At 37.0% G+C, this 15,552-nt stretch overlaps 1 protein-coding gene across 2 annotated transcripts in view; it reads right to left on the bottom strand.

Moving 5' to 3' along the window:
• Positions 1–15,552, bottom strand: part of cdhr2 (cadherin related family member 2) — a 28,233-nt gene that overhangs the window by 7,668 nt on the left and 5,013 nt on the right. For both annotated transcript variants that reach the window (XM_034291925.1, XM_010900181.4), the window contains exons 2-25: positions 14,622–14,694; positions 14,361–14,429; positions 14,073–14,224; positions 13,788–13,838; positions 13,574–13,663; positions 12,967–13,056; positions 12,655–12,777; positions 11,409–11,555; positions 11,119–11,194; positions 10,747–10,865; positions 10,423–10,641; positions 10,130–10,285; positions 9,599–9,763; positions 9,312–9,373; positions 7,373–7,613; positions 6,683–6,916; positions 4,680–4,749; positions 3,917–4,513; positions 3,332–3,403; positions 2,797–2,846; positions 2,364–2,518; positions 2,076–2,178; positions 1,853–1,941; positions 1,558–1,632 (exon numbers count right to left, since the gene is read on the bottom strand). In XM_034291925.1, the coding sequence (XP_034147816.1) occupies positions 1,558–1,632; positions 1,853–1,941; positions 2,076–2,178; positions 2,364–2,518; positions 2,797–2,846; positions 3,332–3,403; positions 3,917–4,513; positions 4,680–4,749; positions 6,683–6,916; positions 7,373–7,613; positions 9,312–9,373; positions 9,599–9,763; positions 10,130–10,285; positions 10,423–10,641; positions 10,747–10,865; positions 11,119–11,194; positions 11,409–11,555; positions 12,655–12,777; positions 12,967–13,056; positions 13,574–13,663; positions 13,788–13,838; positions 14,073–14,224; positions 14,361–14,429; positions 14,622–14,670 (3,254 nt within the window). In that variant the 5' untranslated portion in view covers positions 14,671–14,694. The remainder of the gene's footprint in view (positions 1–1,557; positions 1,633–1,852; positions 1,942–2,075; positions 2,179–2,363; positions 2,519–2,796; positions 2,847–3,331; positions 3,404–3,916; positions 4,514–4,679; positions 4,750–6,682; positions 6,917–7,372; positions 7,614–9,311; positions 9,374–9,598; positions 9,764–10,129; positions 10,286–10,422; positions 10,642–10,746; positions 10,866–11,118; positions 11,195–11,408; positions 11,556–12,654; positions 12,778–12,966; positions 13,057–13,573; positions 13,664–13,787; positions 13,839–14,072; positions 14,225–14,360; positions 14,430–14,621; positions 14,695–15,552) is intronic.

Genomic DNA, 15,552 nt, shown 5'->3' with positions numbered 1-15,552 from the left:
GCAAAATGCTAATAAAAAGAGAATGCAATGGTGTGCGAATCAATCATCCCTACATTTAATTGAAAATAATACAAAGACAACATATCAAATGTTGAAACGGAGACATGTTATATATAGGATTTCAGGGTCTCCTTTGTTGTATTTTTCGTTTCATAATGTGCCAAATGTTTTCAACGGGCGACAGGTCTGGACTGCAGGCAGGCCAGACTCTTTTACTACAGAGCCATGCTGTTGTAATACCTGCAGAATGTTGTTTGGCATTGTCTTGCTGAAATAGTCCTTCCCTTACAAAGACGTTGTCTGGATAGTAGCATATGTTGCTCCAAAACCTGTATATATTGTTTAGGTTTAAATAATGAATGGTGCCAACAAGCCAGATGGTCCCTCTCCTCTTTAGACTGGAGGACACGGCGTCCATGATTCCCAAAGATAATTTCATGGTTTGATTTGTCAGACAACAGAACAGTTTTCCATTTCGCCTCAGTCCATCTTAAATGAGCTCGGGCTCAGAGAAGGCAGCGGAGGTTGTGGATAATGTTTATATATGGATTCTTCTTTGCATTGTGGTTTTAACTTGCGTTTGTGGATGCAGCGACCAACTGTGTTCACAGACATGGGTTTCCGGAAGTGTTCCTGAGCCCACGCAGTGATTTCCACTACAGAATCATGTCTGATTTTACAGTGCTATCTGAGGGCCTGAAGATCAAGGCCATCCAGTATTGGTTTTCGACCTAGTCTTTTGCATACAGAGATTTCTCAGGATTCTCTGAAACTTCTAATTATATTATGAACCGTAGACAATGCTATTCTTACGTTATTCTTACATTGTTGCACTTGCCCATGCAGTCTTGTGACAGACTCATCCTCTCTGGAATGATCTTTTCATACCCAATCATGTTACTGACCTGTTGCCAATTGACCTAATTAGTTGTGTGGCATTGAACCAGGTTTAGTTTTTTAGCACTACACAACATTTCCAGTCTTTTGTTGCCTCTGTCAAAGTTTTTTGAAATGTGTTGCTGGCATCAAATTCAAAGTGGGCATATATTTTTCAGTAAACAATAACATTTCTCAGTTTCAACATTTGACATGTAGTCTTTGTACTGTTTTCTATTATATATAGGGTTTAAATGATTTGCACATCATTGCATTCTGTTTTTATTTATTTTTTACACAGCGCCCCAACTCTTTTTTACGCAGCGTCAAAAATATTATGTAGTATAATGTACGCTACAGGACAATCTTATGTAGTATAATGTACATTACAGGTAAATCTTACATATGTAGTATAATATACCCTACAGGACAATCTTATGTAGTATAATGTACATTACAGGAAAATCTTACGTATGTAGTATAATGTACACTACAGGACAATCTTATGTAGTATAATGTACACTATAGGACAATCTTATGTAGCATAATGTTTCAGGAACAGGAAAAGTACACTGCACTACAGGACAATGGAATGTAGTATAATGAACACTACATCATAATGTAGTTGTGCACCATTCTATTGCAATTCCAGTCATTCACTGTTGTTTATTATTCATTTACCTGGTTTCCGAAGATCCTGATTTTGACCTAATCTTAACAACTTCTACCTTTGACTGAGTCGCTGAAGTAAGAAGCCTGTAAGAAAAAATTTCTAAAGTTAATTCATTCATTCATTTATATGATGTGGTTAAACAAATTGCGCATTTTCATGTCTGACTATGCATCACTCTAAAAGCTTTCAACAGCCTTTCTATAAATGGTTAAACACAAAAAATATTTTAAAAAATAAACAGCTCTGATTGATTTTAACACTATTTTTATTTAACAATAAATATTTTGAATAAAGTTCTCTTACATTGTGATCAAGCTCGCTTCTGCTTTAACTTGGGCCTCTGGTTTTGAAAATAGAAGTTCAACCTTTAAGCTCTTGTCCACTGTTAAGATCTGGACAGGGCAAGACAGAAACCTGAGTAAATCAGACAGGCAGATAGACAGCAGAAAGACAGACTGGCAGACAGGTAGATACTGTGATATGATATGACCATTACATCTTAAGATGAATAACGTCAGACACCCACCTCGAGTTTGGTTTCCGAGAATAGGTTGGGCATTTCAGTGTTTCTTGCCACAACTGTCACTAGATACTTTCCTTTAACGTCAATATTTAGCGCTTCATTGTTCCTACAAAGTTGAAGACATTACATTTTTCTGTAAGTCTCTTTCAGTGTACTATTGCCTTCAAATCCTGTCAGCTAACAACACGAATCTGACAAATTATTGTATTTATTTTTTCACATATTGTCTTTAAATTGATAATTTACAAATGAAAACATGACTTGCCCGGACAGCTTGTTTAGCCCACTTACTGAATCTTTCCAACGAATTTATCATCTTCCTGAGTGCTGACAACTTTAAACACAAGCTCTTTATTGGATGTAATGTTGGTGACATCATCCACGAAATTTACTGCAGCTATTGAAAATGTCATGTGTCTGTTTCTCCCAGAATCGCGGTCTGTAGCCTAAAAATAAAAACAGAAATTCAGAACAAGTTACATTCATATAAAACTACACTCCAGGTTTATTTATTCAAGGTGAATATTTATATTTAGTTTGTTGTTGCTAACAAAAGCTGTCCCATTGGGTATGGTACCAAAATTATGTCATATTGCTGGATTTACATTTCCGGCTACATCCGAGATTGTAAAAACGACATCATTTATGAGCAACACTACAATGTTTTTGATATACCTTGTCAAAGAGAAAATATCTTACATTCAATTTACATAGTAATACTCACAGAAACACTAGCAATCTCTGAGCCTACAGAGGCCGTCTCTGATACCACTACTGCAAAGAGAAAAGGCTGGTTGTCAACACAGTCGGCAGGTAACCAATACACAGAAAAGTTATTCAAGATAATGCAGTAACAAATGGTGTCAGGGGACTACGTAGACTATTTTACGTAAATGCATGGCACCTGTTTTGTATGATATGTTACGTTATGTTGGGTTACATTACAATGAGCTACCAAAACATATAATACATTACGAATTGGCTAAAACGTAACATATCTTATGAACACGATTACAACGTATATGTTACGTACGCTAACCAAAAAAGGTTAAAGTTTGGTTAGGTATCATAGCACTGGGATTCAGGTTAGGGTTTGGGTTAAGGTTAGGTATCAAAGCACTGGGGTTAAGGTTAGGATCAAGGTTTGGGTTAGAAAGAAAATCACTTAAAACATATTGATGTTATACTACTCGCCACCTCTGCGTAGTCCCCTGAAACCAGGTTGGATAATAGTTATCAAGACAGATTTTCTGATTTACCATAAAAGTTATCTGTCTTTTCAAATACAGGTGGATTGTCATTCACGTCGTTTATGTAGATCACGACGGTGCCTGAAAGAATGTTTCAAATGTTTCAAATGCATAGAAAAATATAAAAATTACAAACTGTTAACATAAAACATTTATAAACCATTATCAACTACAAATGGTCCATTATCAAATTCCAGTAACATTGTTAACATTTTAAAAAGCATAAATCTTGTCAACCCTCTGCCAAACAATAATTAAATGAACCGGGTGTTATGCTGTTGTTTTTAAACTGACAGTTTGTTACGCTGTTGTTTTTAAACTGAAAAGATGTTAAACTATTGTTTATTAACTGACCTGGATATGCACTGATGTTTATAAACTGACCTGGATATGCACTGATGTTTATAAACTGACCTGGATATGCACTGATGTTTATAAACTGACCTGGATATGCACTGATGTTTATAAACTGACCTGGATATGCACTGATGTTTATAAACTGACCTGGATATGCACTGATGTTTATAAACTGACCTGGATACGCACTGTTGCTTTTAAACTGACCAGGTGTTAAACTGTTGTTTATAAACCGACCTGTTGTTTCACTGTTGTTCTCGCCTTTCTGTGTTAACACGTCCACCACTTGTGCCTCCAGCACAACTTCGACACACTTCTCATAGTCAACCACAAACTCCCTGTTAAGCAAGATTTTTCCATTGGGCTCCAGGGTGAACCAGTCCTCTTCGCAGGGCTGCAACCCCAGGGATTCATTGCAGCGACACTTACTGGACACCAACTCGTAGATAAGAGAATGATTCGTATCCAGATCCTGGGCATCAAATGACCCCACGTCCACTATATTGCTGTTCTCATCCACAAAGAACGGGCCTTTCTGAATGAATTTGGGCCTCTCATCATTCACATCTAACACGTTCACCTCCACTCTTACAGAGTCCACACCTGTTCCCAAGTCCATGGCCTCAACTGTCAGGTGAAAGGTTTTGGTAGTGCTTTCATAGTCAAGCTCAATGTCAGGGTCTACTGTGATATTGCCAATATAACCCTCTGGTTGGTCGATAAAAGTTTGAATGATGAATTGTCCAAAGCTTCCACTGGAAATTCTGAAGGAGATGCGGTTGTAGTTGTTGGTCTGATCTGAATCCACTGCCCGGACGGAGCCCACAAACTCGGCTTCAGGAGAAAGAGAAAATCTTATCATATTGAATTTATAATTAAACAGTTTGGGTAGATTGTTCGGCCTTTATTATTAACTAAGCAAGTCAGTTAGCAGCAGGTTGTGTGGGCTTGTCTAAACCCAAACCTTCCTGGAGTTGTAATCAGGGCACAGTTGGCTTACCTTTCTTTCCTTCCTCCACTGAGAACTTGTAAGAATCCTTTCTAAACTTTGGGCCGTTGTCATTAATATCCTACATTTAGGTGGAGAAGAAGTGGACAAGTCAAGCTTTGGAAGACAATAAAAAAATCAGAGCACAGACAAAAAAGTAAAATAGGATCTGGAACATTTAGGTTTAAGTGCCTAGCTCAAATCAAGATACTTCCTTGCCAGCCTGTGGATTCAAACAAGAGAACTTTTGGATGCTGGCCAAATGCTCTAACCCACAGGTAGGCAAAACAGTTTTATCCACTCTGGCACTCTTAACGTTAAGAATAAGGATAGTAAAATACAATAATACAATTTAAAATTAATTGTGAATTTACTTATTTTCTGCTTCGTAGTGACACTCTGAACCATAAGGTGAAATTGTTTGTGTTATAATGATATAGTATCTCGAAATAACAAGATAAATCCCAAAGGCAAATAAAGTTTGTCTTTATTTGGAGACATACTCATTCAGATTGCTTTATTTGGAAATATACTCATTCAGATTGATTTATTTGGATATATACTCATTCAGATTGCTTTATTTTGAGATATACTCATTCAGATTGATTTATTTGGATATATACTCATTCAGATTGATTTATTTGGATATATACTCAATCAGATTGCTTTATTTTGAGATATACTCATTCAGATTGATTTATTTGGAGATATACTCATTCAGATTGCTTTATCTTGCATAACTTTTTTCGGAATCAGAAAAGATGCTGAACCCACTGACGGCTGGGCCAAATTGTTTGTCAATCTTCTCCTGAATTAAATAATACCAACAGAATCACTGAATCTCCGTTTTGACCAACAACACTGTGTTTGCTATCTAACACACTGTAGGCTATAAGCATTAAGCTACAAGAGGGTGTGGTATATGGCTTATATACCACAATTAAGAGCTGTTAGGGATGGACACAGTGCTTCATATACTGGTAATACATTATAACCCCCAGAGATGCCTTATTGCTCTTATAAACTGGTTACCAATGCAATTATCTAATCTAATTAGCATGTTAACAGTAAAATGATCAGTTGCCAAATAAAAAATGAACAGTGATGAATAGTGATGAACAGTGATGAACAGTGATGAATAGCGATGAACAGTGCTGAATAGTGAAACTATTGAAACTATCATTGCCAAATTGCTCTCATGAATGCTCAAATGGCCTCTGTTTCCAACAGTACAGTAAAAAAAATTTGTATAGCCACAATATAGCCAATAGTTATAGGCTACATAGCAGCTTTGGACAATCTTGCAATTCATGATTTGTTTTTTAGGGTCTAATGTTTGTTCTGCAAAACAGAGCCTTGAATAATTAGCTAATAATGTTATGTAACATATGTGGTCAAAGTAACAAGTAGGCGACTTCCCTTAGGGAAGGACTGTTTGTAAAATCCTGGAGTACATTTTACTGTCATGTGTTATATAACAGTAATAGCCTAACTCTTCCAGGTCACACATCTAAAGAAGAAATAGAAAAACAATGGATTTCTCAACAGCAGAAAATCAGCCGGACACGACTCCCAAGTGTCAGTTATGGCACGCCCATTTCACATGCTTTTTGTAATCCTTTATGATAGATGTAGCTGCCAAAACATTATGAAAAATGATAAGAATACAACCATACATGTTCTGAAAATAAAGACATGAGGTGCATGAAGCGTTTTGCATATGAATTAATGAGAGAATTAGTTCATCTCCAAATAAAGACAAACGTATTTTTTGATGTTGCATCTCTAAGTTTCTCGTTGAAGATAACTATCTTTAAATAATGAGATAAACAGTTTTTAAAAAGTTTATCTCATTATTACCGCAGAGTAAATTCACCTTACAGTTCAGGGATTCCGTAGACACTCACTCAAATAAAATGACTTCCTGAAACACTGTACCTTTCGGACCAGGGCTTGAGGTGCCCTGGTCAAAAGTAGTGCCGCACAAAGGCTGTTATTTCAGAAAAAATACATACATCCACATTGATGATGACTGACACTGAGTCGGATTCTGGTATTTCTCCCCCGTCAGTTGCCTTCACGGTTAAATTAATCTTCCCATGATCCTCGGTGCGCATGGACTCTCGGTCGATTGGGCCTTTGTTCTGCAGCCAGCCTGAGGTGGGGTCAATGGTGAAGTTGTCACTGTAGTGACTTTTCTCTATTCCATACACAATGTCACTGTTAGGTGGTTCATCTTGGTCAGTAGCCTGTCAACGAGAAGATGGAAGAACATCACCTACACCTACCAGCACCATGGGTGTCTATCTAGATACCAGGATGATTTCCCAGAGTTTCCAGTTCAGACAGAGAATACCACATGAATTAGTTTAATAACCATGTATAAGAAAATGAACGTCAATACATTCTATTAGGTCTTTGCATTTAGGAGTGTCACAGACCACGGTTGAGGGCTGGGATCCTGAACAAATCAGAGACTATAATTATCTGCCAGGTACAACACACAAGTGAAAACTTCAGAGCAATTGACATTTCATGGAATTCGTTTCACAACTGCCATATTGTGTGACTCTGACGGCTGGTGGTTGTGGGATTGAAACTGGAAACAATCCATGCTGCAAGAAAATGTATGGCTAAAAAAATGTATGGCTAGATGTCTGGAAGTCCCTCGGATAAAGTGTCTGCATTTTGTTTTCATTACTGACCTGCACATGAATCCTCAGGGAAGAGTTCTCTTCGATATACTCAACGTAGTCTTTGTTGAACTTGGGTTTGTGGTCATTGATGTCTTTCAACTTGATCATCAACACAGTGGTGCCAGTGTTGTTAGCCATGTCTCGGGCTTGTAGAGTTGGTGAATGCAGATCCATGACCTCGCGGTCAATCAGTTTGCTGTTTGCCACAAACACCCTCCCTGTCGTTGGGTCCACATCAAAGTACTTCAGTCTGAAAACCGGGAAATTTATTTTATTATGAAGTGGTCATGTATTGGTTGTCATGGTGTGTGTGTTGTAATGGTGTTTATGGTACAATGGTATGCATGGTATAATGTCATTTATGGTACAATGTCATGTATTTTATTGTGAGAGTTTTATGAACGTACCCTGTGTTATAAATAAAACGTGTTTAGATAGCAACAGGACGTCCGTTTGTATTTGTTCTCAGGAAGCTACGTTCTGTCAAAGCTCCCGACTGTATTCTGGATAGCCAGTGTTGGGGAGTACCGGATTACAAGTTAGCAGTAACTGTAATCCCTTACTTTACCAGCTAAAATGTTGGAATCGGATTACAGAAACTTCCTGGATTAGTTCAATTAAAAAATAATAGTTACATGCTTGATTTTTTTTTATTTAATGTTTTAAAAACATAGTTACTTAAACTGAAATAACAGTGGCGCACGTGTTCATGTTTGTGATCATGCAAGCAAAAGTGGGCCCGCGTAACCAGATTTGTGACCAATGAAGCGTCAGTTTAATTTTCTCCGGTTTTGGCTGGTAAATACACAGTATGCTTATGATAATATTAGCCAACCCATATAAGAAATGTTATGTACCCCGTACTTCCAATTGCAATGTCATTACCATGTTTATTTATCTGGCTAAACTTCCGCCGTCAGACGAATGTATACAACTTGTAATGGCCATTCGAGGCTTCATTAGTGTTATTTTAGCAGCAGGATATTATGCTGGCAGCACTCAGATTTTCTTTATCACAATAAAAGTCACCATTGAACTTTATAAGCCATTCAGTTAACAATCTAATCTGTAAAAAAGAACAGACAAGAACAAAATTGAAACAGATATTAAACATAAAGTGACAGACTATATTTCCTTATATATCTCAGTTAAGGCTTTTATTTTGAGTTAGCGCTGCTAGCATAATATCCACGGTAAAGCCTCGAATGGCCATCACTAATTATTGAAAAAGGGAAGTACGTTACTACCCATTATAACCCATTGTCCCACCTATTACAAGACAATTCGTGATTGGTTTCTACTGTCTACTGTCATTCCACTGTCATTCCAAAATGCTGCTCTAATTGAAGTCAATGACATTGGCTGGTGCCTTCTATTCAAAGCCTGAGAGCCTAGCCAATGAGTGTTAAGCACAGCCAGATAATTTCTACCAAGATACTACAAAAGAAAATTCTAATTTCAGGAAAAAATGTCTCTTGGATATTAACCCTTCTTTTTCTGACACAAACAGAATAAACTTAATAGGAAAATCATTAACAATTAAGACAAAAAAGATTCAATCAATGAAAACAAAATTGCAAACGATAATATAAAAATATATATACAGATCTGTATCGATCCTTAGGCTCTATCTGAGGGCATAGAGGGCCCTGACGGTTCCCCAGTGAAAAAAGTAACCACTATACAATACGTAAAGGCTGATTTCTTACACTATAATTGTCTGTATGGTATAATGGTATATATGATATAATGGTATCTATAGTATTATAGCATGTATGGTGTAATGGCATATGTGATATAAAGGTATGTGTGGTATAAGGGTATGTATGATAAAATGGTATGTATGCTATAATGGTATGGCATAATAATATATGTTGCATAATGGTATATGTGATATAATAGTATGGCATTATGCAATGCAGTTTATAATGCTATGTAGTGTACATACATGTTGTCTGGAAGAAGTCTGTATCTGATTTTGCCAACGTCCATAGTGTCAGGATCGAATGCCTGGAGGAGAATGAAATAGTTTGAGTGTGTTTGAGTCAAGTAGCAGTGTGTGCTTGGATTAGACGAGTTAACACTAAACACTTCAGGAATGTCATACAAATCAAACGTACATGTGAATGTTATCAGCACTGGCTGAATCCTCTTAATGTACATTAGCTGAATTCTAGCTACAGAAATAGTACCACTGTCACAATAACGTGATATGTGGCAACAACATTAGCTTACTATGATGGTGGCCACTGTAGTTCCATTCGCACTGTGTTCATTAATCTCTAAGTGGTACGTTGCTTCGGGGAACTTGGGGCTCCAGTCATTTATGTCTTTGATCTGGATGGTGACTGTTGCTGTGGAGCAGCAGTTCGTTTCTTTGTTGGGATCTTTGGCAACAATCTGCAAAGGATATCAGATATGACTAGGATTGACAGATTCTGAAATATTTCAACAAATTCCCTAGTTAACCAGACATACTGGTCATAGATTTTGGGAAAACCAGGGAATTTATTAAATCTTTCTAGGATGTATCAAAATAACAGCTTGTCTTTACTGTAATTCATAAAGAAAGAAATACTACCTCCTTTAGTAATCACTTTAACATGTTTACATTTTAAAATGTATCCAGAGCAAATTACAGGAGCATTTAAGTTAGCTGAAGAGAACAATTGATTTCCACCTCATCGGTGAGTCAGGGATTTGATTAAGCAGTCCATTGTTTACTTGTCTGATGCTTTAAATTATTTATTGAATTTGACTTTCTACCTGAACAACCATTGATGTGCTCTTTTCATAATCCACATCATCAGGGTTCTTGACCAAGATCTGAATTTCGCTTTCCGAGTAGGCAACTGATGGCAACACAGTGAAAGCATTCTTGTCTGGTCCTTCAAGGTGTAGTTCGAATTTTCCATTTTCTCTCTACATCAAAACGCAGATCCAACGTGTGACAAACAATTATTTTTCAAAATGTTCAGAAATACTTAATAGAGGATACTGGATTCTGTTATTCTACATTTTTGGGAATGTACCAGAATTTTGTCTTAAATTATTCTTACCGCATCCATATCCTTTGCTTTTATCTTCAGCCCATCAACAGGGAGATTCTTGGAGGAGTGCTCGAAGATGTTGGCTGTGAAGATGCTAGTCTCCTCACAGGGTTCCATATCACAGTTATAGAACTTAGGCTTGTTGTCATTGATGTCATTGATGGTGATCTTCACCTGAGTGGATGAGTTAGCGCGGAAGCCCAAGATACTTGGATTTTCCTCCGTTGCCTGGAATGATGAGTTTAATATTGGTGAGTCACATCTGAGTTAAATCCTGTCTTTTGGATACTGATTGTTGGAAATAATGAAAAGCGCTAATTAGAAAGGGTATACCTTCACAGTAAGGATGACTTCAGCATCAATGTCCAACAAAGCCTCTCGGTCAATATCACTTTTGACAGATATGATTCCGTCACTGGCCGAGATCTCAAACAGGTCTGGTGGATTGGTTGCTGAAACGTCCCAAATCGTCTATCAGTGTTCTATCTTTCTGAACAGTCTATTTTTAACAGTTGTGAGCACAATAGTATTAGGAAATGTTTGCTCTGAACACACGCTAACTACCTCAAATTAGCAGATGTACAGAGATAGATGTTTGGAGGTCTGTATATTGCTTGCTATGATGTATCAGGTATCTGTCAAATGATTTACTGCTGCATGTACAAAAGGCTGTTTGAAACACATGTAATTGAATGTTTTTCTTACCCTCAATGCTGTATGTGATGACATCATTGATGCCTGTGTCCTTATCAATTGCACTTACTTTAAACACAGGCAGGCCCTGGGACGAAACATGGACAGTGAAGTTTATTTAGAGCTGAGGTCTACAAAGGTTTTAACCATTCATTGCAAATTTTTCAGATGTGTTGCACTACTTTTGGCTAAAGCAATATGGACCATAGTCAAACATTCCTCCCTAAATAGGGTATAAGGTGTCATTTGGGACATGTTAAAGGGATAGTTCTTCAATCCATAATTGAAATGTGTGTACTCACCACCTTAGAGTGTTCATTGACACTGGCTGTGTAAGGAGTATTCAGAAACGATGGATCCAGGTCTGGGACATCCACAACTGTAATGAAGGCGAATGCAGTACTGGACAGGAATTCAGTGACATTATAATATGAAGGTCCTCCACCATCCTTTCAGAGGAAACCCAATTGCAAACATAAAACACAAAGTTAATGGTCCAGCTTCCCAAATGATGACAACAAGAGAACAGAAAATCATGCTCACTCGAGAACTTCAAATTCATTTCTTTTTGTAAAGATATTTACTTAACTAATGAGGTAGCATCAGTGAACATAATGAAGTCTAAAACTGATTAACAGTCCCGTCCAAGAGTAGCCTATTTTTATTTAAACTGCCAACACTACTATTTATGAATGTAAAATGTAGTCCCCCATTGCACAATAGACTGGGACAAAAGTGCTGGTAATATGGCCTGTATCTTTTGCATTAATATTTTTAACGAAAGCATACATTTTAATATTCGAGGAAGAGACTAATTGACCTCAACCATCCTTATCACCAGAGGCGTCGCTAGGATCACAAAACATTCGGGGCTTAGCCCACCCACCGGAGGTTTTGAATGTACATGCGGAACATTTCGATGTACACGCTAGCCGCCTACATGTCTACATTGTCATAATGCGCGATCGGAATTATAGATGAATAGATCAGGGGTTATTTTTTTTTAGACTTTTTTTGGGTGGGTTCAATTTCAGATCCGAGGCTATTCATAAAAGAACCGAGGCTATAGCCCCGAACGCCCAGGCCTAACGACGCCACTGCTGATCACGAAAGCTTCCATTCTGTTTTACTATTCACAAAACAAAAGGTGAGCTTGCAAAATAAAGATTGATTGTACAGGCAAAGAGACACACATGTACTGTAGGTGGACCGTTAGACTCAATTCTCCGTCTCAGTTTTCTCACAGACTTCACATTAGCAAAATGTCCTAGTGTTTTTGGGATAAAAAACCAAACATTTTGTTTACTGTGGCCATTTAAATTCTTGTGATTATTAAGAAGAACTGACAAAAACAGTCTGAGAGTGCTATATTTTGTCAAGGTTTAATTTTGTCAGTGTTTCAATTTCTCAGCGTAGCACTGTTTCTGTTTGTCAGTGTTTCAGTTTTTCCTTTTTTCAATGTTTAAGTTAGTCAGTGTCGTTTCAGTTTGTCAGTCAGCTGAAGATGAACAATAAATGGACATATGTGTTGAGATTAAAAGTACTTACAGTTGCATTTATCCGTAGCCGGTAGAAAGTGCTTAAACCATTAAAATTCAGGTTTTTAATCAGCTTGACTTGGCCAGTATTCTCGTTGATAGAAAAATGTTGTAGCCCATTAGTTGGACTAGCCTAAAAAATAGGAGACGTGAAAAGGTAAAGCTGATTAACAAAAATTGTAATTTTCTCTTTTGCTCACATTTACCAATTGTGCCAATAATTGTCAAGTTCCCAAAATATAACAAAGCATACAAATGTGGATAAGCTTTACTTATTACTGGGGTAATACAGAAAAAAACTGTGTTCCAAATGTTTACTTACATCATCAATGTGGTACTTAATAACAGCAGCAAGTCCAGAGTCAGCATCTGTGGCAGATACTTGAAACAAAACTGTGTCCAAGGGAGTGTTCTTAAAAAAGAAACAGAAAAAGGACACAATGAGGTCGGAGTAAATACAGGCATTTTATGTCAGGTAGAAAACATTTAAAAAATAAAAGCACAAAGGTCACATCTTGACCATACACTAGCAAGGGTCCCAGTAAGAAGATAGTCATTTATGTGCTTTATTGGAGAGGACAGTGGATAGGCAGACGGAGCGTTTGTTAAAAAAGCAGCCAGATTCAAACTCATTCAGCAGCAGGCCATGAACACTAACATTTTCATTTTAGAGATTCAATAACGCAACAACATTTTTAAGAGGAAACAATTAAGCAAACAACGATTTCATGACTGACAAGGATTATCCCAACTTTTAAAATCTGAGCAATCAACATTTTCTTAATTTGTTCAAGCTTTTTTCAAAAGGAGTGTCTAGAAAGATAGTTGAACTGAAAGAGCAGTAGGCCAGAACTGGACCCACAGCTGTGCACTGCAATGGTCACATTGATGCAATTATAATTAATGGAATGGAAAATTATTTTACTTACTTCCTTAACATTTTCATTGTAAGGTGCATCTTGAAATATGGGTTTGTTATCATTGGCATCTGAAATTATTATCTGAATTTCTTTGGAAACCTTGAGAAAATGGTATAATATGAGGTGCAAATGATTAAATATGTCTCAAGTAGTTTATGATGTTTTACTATGACTGACATTATAAAAGTACATGTATTATTTAAAGGCTTTATGGTCAACTTACTCGATATTTACCATCCGAAATTGATATTTCAATTGTGAATACACCTTTGTCCTAAACAAAAGTTAATATATTAGCAAGTCAGCTATCAAGTCAGAGAAATAAAGAATGAATGTCAAGAAATATGAATTATAGCATCATTAATTAAATGGCTGACATAATTACTGATATAATCAAATGTCTGAAACTATACTGAAATCTTTAAATGGCAGAAACAATACTGATCTCTTAAATGGGCTGAAGTACTCAAATGTCTGAAACAATACTGAAATGGGATGTTGGACCTACATCATCTTCTCGGTCCAACTTGTTACGGATTGTTACTCTGCCTGTGTTCTCATCCACTTTGAAGAGATTTGCTTTTGGCCCACTTAGGTAGTATTTTAATGGATCAGGAGGCACGTCAGGATCTTGGGTCTCTATTTGAAAGGCAAACTCATCTGAAGGAAGAGGGTGTTAGTTGCAAAAAGAGAGTCAGACATCAGTATGAATGCATTTGTTTTTTGAAGCTTTCATGTTTCACTAAGGAGCGTCCTTATTAAATAAAATGTAAAAAGGTATAGAATGAAGACATACTGATTGGAGTGTCTTCCTTCACTTGTACATAGCTTGTTACTATGCTCGGCATTTGGTCTCCACTTTGAGCTGTAGAACAATCAAAGACAGTGTCGCCATGAATGAACATTGAGTAATCCTCGAATGGGGTCCAAATGTCAGTAAACTTCCTAACAAATGTTACAAAAAAAATTATAGAGTCCCAAACGTTGTGTACTTTTTAGGGAATAAGGTTAATTTGAGACAAAGGGGATGTGGTTAGAGAGATGGGTGGGTACTCACCTCCAGGGAAAAAGCTCACCAGACAGAGTAGCAGGAAGCTGCCCTTCATCCTGTACAGGCCTGCTAACACACCCTGTCCACCAAATAGCACAGAATGACATATAATTACATTTTAGAACTTAATACATACTTTAATTACATATAAGGACTTAATATACAACATAATTACATATTAGAACTTATAACATCATATAATTACATTTGAGGAAAAATACATTTGATTACATATTAGGACAAAATATGAATGCTCAAAACATCATACTATTACATATTAAACTTTAAACAACATATCATTACATAGTGAAACTCAATACACCAGATAATTACAAATTAAACCTAAATACACCATAGAATAACACATATCTCAGTCCCCTCATCCAGGTTGTACTGAGGTTATGTTCCCAACCACTGTCAACCCAACTCTGACATTCTGGCCCAAACAGGTTACAACCAAACAAAACGAAAATGATGTTAACTATTAAGTAAATTTCAATGCTGTTTGGCTCTAAACAGACAATACACGGTCTGCGACTATCTAACATCTGTGACTGATAGAAAACTGCGGAAGACGACAAGGTACACCCTCAGTAGGAACGGCCTGGCCACAGAGGCTGGTCATTAAAGACAAACCTCGTTAACTAGAGAGGACAGATTATCCTCACTCTGCTCCCAGGGTTAGGTAGAGACAGAGCTGCATTTCTTGTTACACTGTGACTTACACCAAGACTAAAGCTTTCTTTACCCAAATTACCATATACGAATTTGCAACCAGAAAAAAATACAAATAACATAGGTGAAAAAACTGTAGCTGAAAAAACTAAATGTGTTATTTGGCAGCCTAATATGTGGCCTCATGCCACCCTCTGAGGGACAGCCAATTAATATAATTAGTTTAGTTTTTTTTTTTTTACATATGCTGCTTTGAGGCTTT

The sequence above is a fragment of the Esox lucius genome, chromosome 4 (assembly GCF_011004845.1).
Source record: "Esox lucius isolate fEsoLuc1 chromosome 4, fEsoLuc1.pri, whole genome shotgun sequence".
Classification (NCBI taxonomy): Eukaryota; Metazoa; Chordata; class Actinopteri; order Esociformes; family Esocidae; genus Esox; species Esox lucius.
The sequence above is the reverse complement of the archived record's forward strand: the minus strand, read 5'-3'. Positions and strand labels throughout refer to the sequence as shown.